The sequence below is a fragment of the Octodon degus genome, unplaced genomic scaffold (assembly GCF_000260255.1).
Source record: "Octodon degus isolate 3935 unplaced genomic scaffold, OctDeg1.0 scaffold00004, whole genome shotgun sequence".
In the NCBI taxonomy this organism is placed as follows: domain Eukaryota; kingdom Metazoa; phylum Chordata; class Mammalia; order Rodentia; family Octodontidae; genus Octodon; species Octodon degus.
Genome location: NW_004524580.1, coordinates 13,134,693 through 13,144,166, shown reverse-complemented (window position 1 = coordinate 13,144,166; position 9,474 = coordinate 13,134,693). Strand labels below are relative to the sequence as shown.

Sequence of the window (9,474 nt, the reverse complement as noted above, 5' to 3'; positions counted from 1 at the left end):
TATATCTTTATACATACTGAAGAATGGAAAGACTGCTGTAATTACTCCATGTACTACTTCATATATTTATAATTTTTAAATACTTGAATGTTGGTATTGTTGAATGCAGCATAGAAGCCATTTTATGATGTCAGGTATTTTTCTTTTTATGAAACTGTCTAAGTGAAATGATTACATTTTATAGAAAATGGTTTAAAACAAAATAAATAAAAACTGGCCAATTTACGTTTGTGACTTGCATGAAGAATGGAACACTCTTTCTGGAGTTTAGTTTCACCAATACACAGGAGTATAAGTCCAACGTTCAGACTAGAATGGCTCAGTCAGTGCTAACTCAATAGCCAATGTTTTAGTAACCGATAACTTAATCCAGGGGAAATGCCAAGGTAACAGTGTGCAGGTGAGGAGAAACAAGCAAACAGGGAAAGCATGTGAGTCACATAGGGCGAGCTGGCTGATCATAGAGAGTTCAGCCATTATGTCTCAATATTTTGAAATGAGATTTGCTTATTTCAATTTGATGACAAAATTTCACTACACCTATTTGAAAAGTAGAAATACCAACTTCCATGAATAAAATGGTATGTATATGCCAAGGCAATATTTGGAAACAAAGAACTTCTAAATGTTTTTAGGTCATCTACATCAGCAGCATCCAGACCTTTCCCTGCTAGTAACAACAAACTTCAGGCAGGGCCTGGAGTTCACAGCTGTAGCCCCAGCTCTCGGGAAGCTGAGACAGGATTGAGAGTTCTAAGCCAGCCTGGGCTACACAGTCACACTCTGACTTAAACAACCAGAACAACTAACCTCAGTTTCTAATTACACAGAGAATCAAATGAAAAGTAAAACTTGATAGGAAGGCACAATTTCATCATGGTGCCATCCACCAGCTTAAGTGGAACCTGAGAAATTTCATAAATTGGTGATGTAATCAGTCTGTCAGTGTATCTAGTAGATTCCACATGCATCAACATTTAGATTTTATTTCTAAAAGTATTGTCTTTCCATCTAGTATCATTCTTTCTTTTATGATAAACTAACAGAAATTGTAAAGAAAATGTTTTGTCTTCTATACTATGCAAAGAACATACAGATACTCCCCATACTCTCTTATGTAAAGCAGCGTAGCCCTCGCATACAATCCCACAAACTCTCCTTAAATCCTCTTTAGATCACATATGGTACCTAACACAATGTAAATCCTATACGAGGTATTCAAGATATTCGGTGACTATGTAAGTAAAACATTCATTACAATAAGAGGCACATTACCATTAATTCTTCAAAATACTCCCCTGCCTGTGAGCCCAATCCTCTCAGCCCAGCTGCCACTTTCTGAAGCAGCTCCAGAAGTTGGCTGTGATAACAGAAAACATTACGGTGATTGCTGCCGCCTCGTGCCACCCTTCCAAGACATGCAAGTGTGTCCTCACCCACCTTATTCACAGGATCTGGCCCCAGGAGACTTCTGGCTAGTCCCCAAAGTCAAAATGCTGTGAAAAAGAAAGTCTTTGAATTGATTGAGCTCTGAGGGTGCAATCACAGACGCAGAAGAACACTTCCGCGGCTGCTTCGGGGAGTGGCAAACTGCGCTGTGTGTGTTCAAGGCGCGGGAGTGCATTCTGAGGGGAATTTTGGCAACGTGCCTTGTACTGTATCCAATGCTTTTTACTCTAACCAGTTTTGAAATAAAACATTCACCTTTTTTTCCAATCACACCTGTTGTATTTAAACAGTTATTATACCGAGTTATGAGGAAAACAATAACAAAAAACCCCTCCAGTGCAGACATTGTTTTGAATATTTACATTCATGTTTGCTTGAATCAGCCAATATAGAAGCCGTGAGTGTGAATGGCCCCCTTGTATTTCAGAGTACAACAAGGAGTACGCAGTTTGGAATAGAACTTTCGATGCATTTGGATCTAATTCGTCTCTAAGGTTGTCAATTTAAGAAAACATAAAAATTGTCTCTCATGCTGAGCTTAGTGGCCTCAGGGAGCCGAGGCACAAGGATTGCTGTTAGTTTGAGGCCAGCTTGGACTACATACGGAGTTCAAGGCCAGCCTGAAATACATAGCAAGACCCTGTCCTCAAAAGAGACAAACAACAGCTGGGGAGATAGCTTGTTGGTCTAAGTACCCGCCTGGCAAGCACAAGGACCCAGATTTGATCTCCGGTACCGCATACCTTGCCCGCCTTGGAAACCGGGAACTCTATTTATGCCCCAAAACTGGGCTTAGTGACACACTTCTATAATCCCAGCACTGAAAAGGCTGAGACCAGAGGATCGCTACTAGTCTTAGCTGCATAGTGAGCCCCTGTACCAATTACATTAAATTAAAAAAAAAATTTAAGACAAATTATCCAGAGTAAATGTAATTATGCATTGTAAGCACATATTGATAATTTTTTTTAAATGTTACTGCTAACTGATAAGTATCATTTGCAACATTAATATAAATAATATCCTTCTTTTTTTTTGCAGTGCTGGGGATAGAACTCAAGAGCCTGCATTTGCCAGGCAACTGCTTATTCTACTGAACTATAACCCTAGACCCCAGTACCCTTCTTCGGTAACATGCTTTTTTCACTGTCACTTCCAACTGTGAGGTCCAATTTAATTACTGTCATTGTTTCAATATTTGCCAGCTATGGCAGAATTATTCTAAACATATTATATCATCATTTGTACTATATCTAGACATATGAGTGACTCAAACTCTTACTGAGTTTTCAGAAAGGAGGTATACATATCCCCTCATGCATAATATATTCTCAACCCTGTACAAATTCCTTTGCAGTATACATAAGGCAGGAGTCTCATTCTATCAAATATATGAGTGGAAAGGTACTTAAATGTGTTAAATATATACAGATACAATCTACATGCAATGAAATGCACACACCTTAAAGACAGTAAGAAAGCTGAAGAGGCCAAATTCCATGTGAGCTAGGAACAAGTGATTTAGGTGATACAAATGTTGCTTGTTCTATTCATGTTATAAAGTAGAGCACAAGTACTGATTTTAGGGTTACACATACATTTAAGCAAGTAGGCAATTTGAGAATATAGGATTTAGAAATAGGGGGATAGACTGACTATACACATCTATTGATCTCTGATTCTATTTTGGCTGTATTTTTAGAATTATGCATATCATTTTACTATTTGCACATTTTATTATAATTATTTCAATTTAATTTGATATTCAACTGATTTTGAAAAAAAAAAAGACGAAATTCAATTACTTTCCAACTTTCTATTTTGTGATTTTAGCACTGCTATTGCCCATGAGAATTACAAATAAAACGTGTTAGGTACATGCACTGACTCCCTAGGGGGAATGTAATCACTATATACTGCATGCACCAATAAGAAAATTGAAGAAAGTAGCCAAAAATAGCACTGAATGGGGCACTACTGAATGTTACCTGTGTACCTACACTCAGCTCACCCAAGTGAGAAAACTGTACATGAGCAAGTCTGACTATCAAAACCAGGAAATTGATGCAACAATACAACCAGGAAACGGATAGCACAAAATGGATACTGGGAAAGATAGCTAAGCTAAAGACCTCTTAGCATCACCAGATTTTACACACACTAAAAGTTTTCCTGTATGGTTCTATGAGATTTTATTATTTACATGATTCATATAACTATCGCCATAATCGGGATAAAGAATGGCCCCATATTCCCCAAACGACTCCTTTACTTCCCTGTAAAGTCGCAGTATCTCCCCACATGGCCACTGTAATCACTGAGGTTGCCCCTATTACTAGGTGGCTTGAACAGTATAGAGTATTTTAAAATTAGTTGCTTTTACTCAACATAATATTCTTAAGATCCATCGAAGTCTTTGTACATACTACTACTTATTCATTTTTATTTAATAACCATTGTATATATATATCATTATTTAGTCTTTCACCAATGGAACGAGATTATGATCCTGTTAAGATTTCAACTGCTTTTTTTCCCATAATTTTATTGAGAGACAAATAGCAATGAGACAGTTTCAAATCAAAACTGTCTGGTATGACAGTTTCAATAATTAACACATTGCTTACTAGCGGTAAGCAATACTTACTTACCAATTAACACCTCTCTTACTAGCGGTTATCTGCTGTACAAGATGCAGACATGATATCCTATTTACAAACACTATTAGAACAAATCCCTCAAAAAAAAAAAAAAAAAAAAAAAGATTTGGACTGTTGGGGCCAGGGAGATAGCTCAGTAGAATAAGCACTTGCCTGGCAAGCGCAGGGTCCTGAGTTCAATCCCCAGTACCACAAAAAAAAAAAAAAAAAAAAAAAAAAAAAAAAAGAGAGAGAGAGAGAAAAAGATTTTGACTGTTACAAGTGAAACAGTTATGAACATTTGGTGCCTTCAAGTTTTTAGTAAAATTTAATTTTTCAAAAAACATGCAAATAATTTCATACAAAGTACCACAGCAATATAATAGGGATAGGATAACCCTTTCAATAAATGGTGCTGGGCAAGTAGATTTCCACTTGAAAAATAAACCTAGATTCCTAGATATCTATTTCACACTATATACAAAAATGTATTGAAAGTAGATTATAGACCTAAATGTAAAAGGCAAAATCATAAATATTTAGTTATCTCCTTAAATGTGTGGTAGACAATGAGAACTCAAAAAACATAAACAAAGAAAGAAATGTAAGGGCAAAAATAAAATTTACTTCAAATTTAAAAGCATTTAAGTTTCTTTTCAGAGAACATGATTTAGAAAATGAAAATTCCATCAATTTATGAGAAAAAACATATTAGCTTTTTCATTCATAATCACATGATTTCATCTTATTGTATCTAGTTTAGGCCTACACTTAAATGATTTTTTAAAAGATCTGGAATTAATAGGGCCAGCCAGATAGCTCAGTGGACTACAATGCCTGCTTAGGCAGATGTAGAGGTGGAGGTTCCATCCCTATCCTGCAGTGCTGTCCCCAACCCTGGGGCACACTGAGATGAGATTGAGATTGGGCATGGTGGGGCATGCTTATAATCCAAGCTCTTGGGAGGCTGAAAACAGGAGGATCACTACAAACCCGATCTACATAGTGAGACCCTGTAGACCCTGAACTAAATACATTAAAAAAAGAAAAAAATATATGTCTGGAATTAAAAGCAATTCCTTTTTTTTTTTTTTTTTGTTTTGTTTGTTTTTCTGCGGTACCCAGGATTGAACTCAGGACCTTGCACTTGCAAGGCAGGCACTTATGCCACCGTGCTATCTCCCTAGCCTTCAAGTGATTCATTTGTATATTCACCTAAACTTTAGCACATTTGGTCACCTTTGCCTTATGAGCTTCTTTTCCTGCTATTTTGGGTGTAATTTATGTATCTTCTAGGTTCTCACATGCAAGCAACAGCTGCAGTCACCTGCTTTCACCTTCCTCTTAGTTGTGCCTTGGTCCAGCTTGGAAACTGTCTACTTCTGCTCACCTGGCCCTGAGCAAATTGAGGGCTTTCCTGCCTCCCTGAGCTGCAGCTCACCTGCCCAGGCCTGCAGTGTTGTCTTGACCCAAGCCATCAGTCTCTTCCCCTTATGCTGCACATGGGAAAAACACATGTGTATTTTTCTCTTCCAGTCCAGCTTGCTTCACTTTTGTGTCCAGATATATCTTCTTAATGTGCAAAGGAGCATTTCCTATCAGTATCTGATTATATATGGAATACAGAGGGTGGTGGGTAAAGAGGGCAAGAGGCAGGAGACCAAGCTCATAGAAACATTTCTGACAGAAATCTAACAGACTTCAATGCATTTTTAGATGTGCAATAATTAAATGTTTCTTATATCATGGCACTTCCTGGTAATTTTGTTTTCTCCATTATTGCCCTCAATGTGGCATGGTCAATCTGTGCCAGAGCGCAATCAATAATATACAGTGTTGACAGCCTGGAACACCATTTTTCCTTGGGTCATCTCCAGGCCATTCTGCCAGAGGGGTCTGTATCAAAGTGCAAGAAGATAGCTGACTAGTGGTTATTTTGAAGAACAATCATTCTCTATATATTCTATATTTTATAAATATATAGATTTTAGTTAGATGCTATCCTCTATTTATATTGTTGCTCTTCCTGGAAAATTCCTTAAGCAAACTGTTCATAAAAATGATTAACAGCACTAGACGCTATAAGATAATATACTTTATCTTTATTTGAAATTTTACATGGCACACTAAATGATAAGGTTCCTTGGCAGATGTAGAATCTGAGTGAGAGGTACTAGTTGCTTGTTGTAAACAGAAGGCGTTATGATGTTAGAATCACCTGCCAATGAAGCCGTAAATTTTTGTCACTGTTCAGAGAACCAAATTTCCCATTTTGTGGGATCTATTTTTTTCAGTCCTTCCATTGACCATTAGCTTGGTTTCCATGGTCTTCCTTCTACACCACCTGGCGCAGCTGAACTCAGCACTGCACAGTCAGTGCTGCTGTCTGAAGTTTAGAATTTGTTTTTCCTTGCAGCTCCAATTATTTACCTTTTGGTGTAATTATTAGTTCTCTATATAATACTTGGAGTGATGAAGCTCACAATTACTTGTTTTTTACATGGTTTGGTTTTCTGAGTTGTGAGGATGTCCTACTATTTCCTAGGAGTCCAAAAATTCTACTCTTAACATCTTCAAGAACTTCATCTCATTAAGCAGTTTTCATCAGATTAATTTTATTTCAAAATGGTAGCACACTTATACTTTTATGTGTCAAATAAAATTCATATTTTGAAAGCCATGTCACACTGTAACTATAGAAATCAAGAAAACCAGTTATTATTTTATTGTGTGGTATTGTGAAGTGACTCCCAAATAGAGTCATGATATTTTCATAGTTTAAATTAATTATTTGCAAATTTATAGTATCATTTATAGAGCACTGGTGTCTGTAGCATTTCTCTATAAATTTAAACCCATTCCTTACCACAAGTTGAACTCTTCCACCATTAAGTACTTCTGGATCTAACTCAGGCAAGAAGTGATCGCTACATAGTGACAAAGAAAAAAATATATTATAATATAAATGCATGGGAAAATATGAAAGAAATGCCTAAGTGAAAAACTTGGGCAATATCATCATTTATAAAATTGAACTAATAGCCTTTTATATTAGGTCTACATGAAGATCAATGCTAATTTACATTGTCCCATAGTTACTTTAAAATCTCAATTTCTATGTGACTGTAATTCTGCCCATCTTTGTCAAATAAAAACATCAAAAGGCAAGAATCTGAAAATATTAATAGTGATAGTGGGTAGGTTATAGAAAAATGTCAATGTTTTGTATACATTTATTATATACTGTACTTTATCTTTTGAGAAAGATGAAACTTCCTATTTTAAAACAATCTAGCATATTTAGTAAATTAAACTAATGCTTATAATAAACATTTGTTTTAACTAGCACTGATAGAATTACTTGCACAATTTTTCTTAAAATATTTCTTTGGTTAGCTATTTTCAAAACAGAAATCACATGACTAATTGCTGATTGTTTTACATACCTAAATGCAGGTTATTCTAAACATCGAAACATGTCTAAAGTTCATCTGAAATACCTTGCTTCTACTTTTCTGTGTATTATATCTATACCAATTCTCTTATATTTGGTTTATAAAGATGTTAAATGATGGATTATGTTCCATTTATTTACAGTTATAAGGATGCTACTTTAAGAATTGTTAAATTTATTAGTACCAACATAAAATAATTTTAATTAACTTAAAGACTTGAAGATGAAATCCTAAAATACTATGGCTTTATTCTTCCTTTGTTCACAGAAATTTGCACAATTCCAACTATAAAATGCCTTAATTTCATTTTCATTAATGCTGTCATGTATTTCCATATTGAAAGGAACTAAATGGATAGATACCATCATACATGGGAGTTCAATTCATATAGGCTAAAAAGAACCAAACTACAATTTTAACTGACAAATTACAAATGATAACACAAATAAAATACAACTAACAACATATGACACTGAGAAACATTAATGGCATACCATACTTTCATTTGTCATTTTCTAACGTAGAATAACTTGTATAAGATAACTGCTGGTATTAAGAGTTAGGGAACAGAGTTCTTCCTAAACATTTTAAGGTGAAATTTATCTGGAGCAACTGAACCTTTTATATGAAAGTCCTGTTTATAACCTAATAACACGGTGTATTGGCCCTTGGCTATAAAGTCTTGTTTGTGTTAGCACAATTAACCTACGTTTCACTTGCCAAGATATATTTACAATTCACAAATCTAATTTAAAGGAAATGGTCTCACCTTTTTATATTTCTGGAACTGGTTGCATCAGGAACCCCAATGTGTGTGTGAAGCCATTGGTATGTATATGCTCTACTTCGCTCCAGTTTTTCATTTGCAGTCATGTCTTTGTAGAGCAAATCTTCTTCCTTACCTGGGGAGACACATGGAAAAGTTGTTATGTAAGGAAAGAATCTCAGGCCACGCAGCTCAGTTAAGGATAACAATTTCATCACAGGAAGGAAAAAATTACCAATTCATGGTGTCTAAATCATCTGTAAGAAATCTAGTTTATGAGAGTGCAGGTCTAGTGACTGAGTGAGACAACTTGGGGCTGTTGGATCCTGAATAGACCCAGAGTGAGGGCCGGCGAATGACTGAGATGACCTGGGCCACCGGATCCTGAATAGACCCAGAGCCAGGCTTGCATATGAGTGAGACCGCCCGAGCCAGGGATCCTGAATAGACCAGGAGCAGAGGCCTGGTGTGTGAGTGAGAGTATCCAGGGTCGCCGGATCCTGAATAGACTCAGAGCGCAGGCCCAGTGTGGAACCCTTCAGCAAAATGCCCTGCAAAGAGTCTAGAAGCAAGACTCATCCAGCTGATTCAGGAGCAGAACATCTTGCCAGAGTGACACAAAGGGTTCAACTCCAATGGCTGCAGCAGGAAGAAGTGGAGCACAGCAGCCAGACCCCAGCCAGATCCAAGCAACACCCACCTGGAGGAATCTGAACTTCATAGATCCAGACCTGATGCGAAGGTAATAACTATAAGCTCTACACCAAAGGTCAGAAGAAATGATAAAGAGAAGGAATAAAATGCGGTCTCAGGCCCCGAGTCCACCCAGTACAAATGCAGAAGACACTAGCATAGAGGAAACTGGATTCACATACCTGATATCTCTGAAATAATAGTGTTGGAAGTAAAGAAACAACTGCAGAAAGATATAGAAGAAATCAGATCAGAAGTAATTTTGGAACTAAAAAATGTAGTAATAACTATAATCAAAGAAGTACTAAGTGCTTCTAAAGAATACACTGATAAAAAATAGAGCAGAATATAAAAATGATGGCACCCCTGAATAAGCAATATAGGAAAGAGATAGAACATGTGAAACAGATTCAAAGTGATATACAGGAAATTAAAACCTCAATCACAAGCTGGCAAAACCATTTGCGTGAAA

General features: G+C 36.5%; 1 protein-coding gene across 1 annotated transcript in view; it reads right to left on the bottom strand.

The window, feature by feature from the left end:
- Lrriq1 (leucine rich repeats and IQ motif containing 1) overlaps window positions 1-9,474 on the bottom strand; it is a 238,734-nt gene that overhangs the window by 16,327 nt on the left and 212,933 nt on the right. The window contains exons 24-25 of the mRNA XM_023716257.1: window positions 8,313-8,445; window positions 6,955-7,015 (exon numbers count right to left, since the gene is read on the bottom strand). Of these exons, the coding sequence (XP_023572025.1) occupies window positions 6,955-7,015; window positions 8,313-8,445 (194 nt within the window). The remainder of the gene's footprint in view (window positions 1-6,954; window positions 7,016-8,312; window positions 8,446-9,474) is intronic.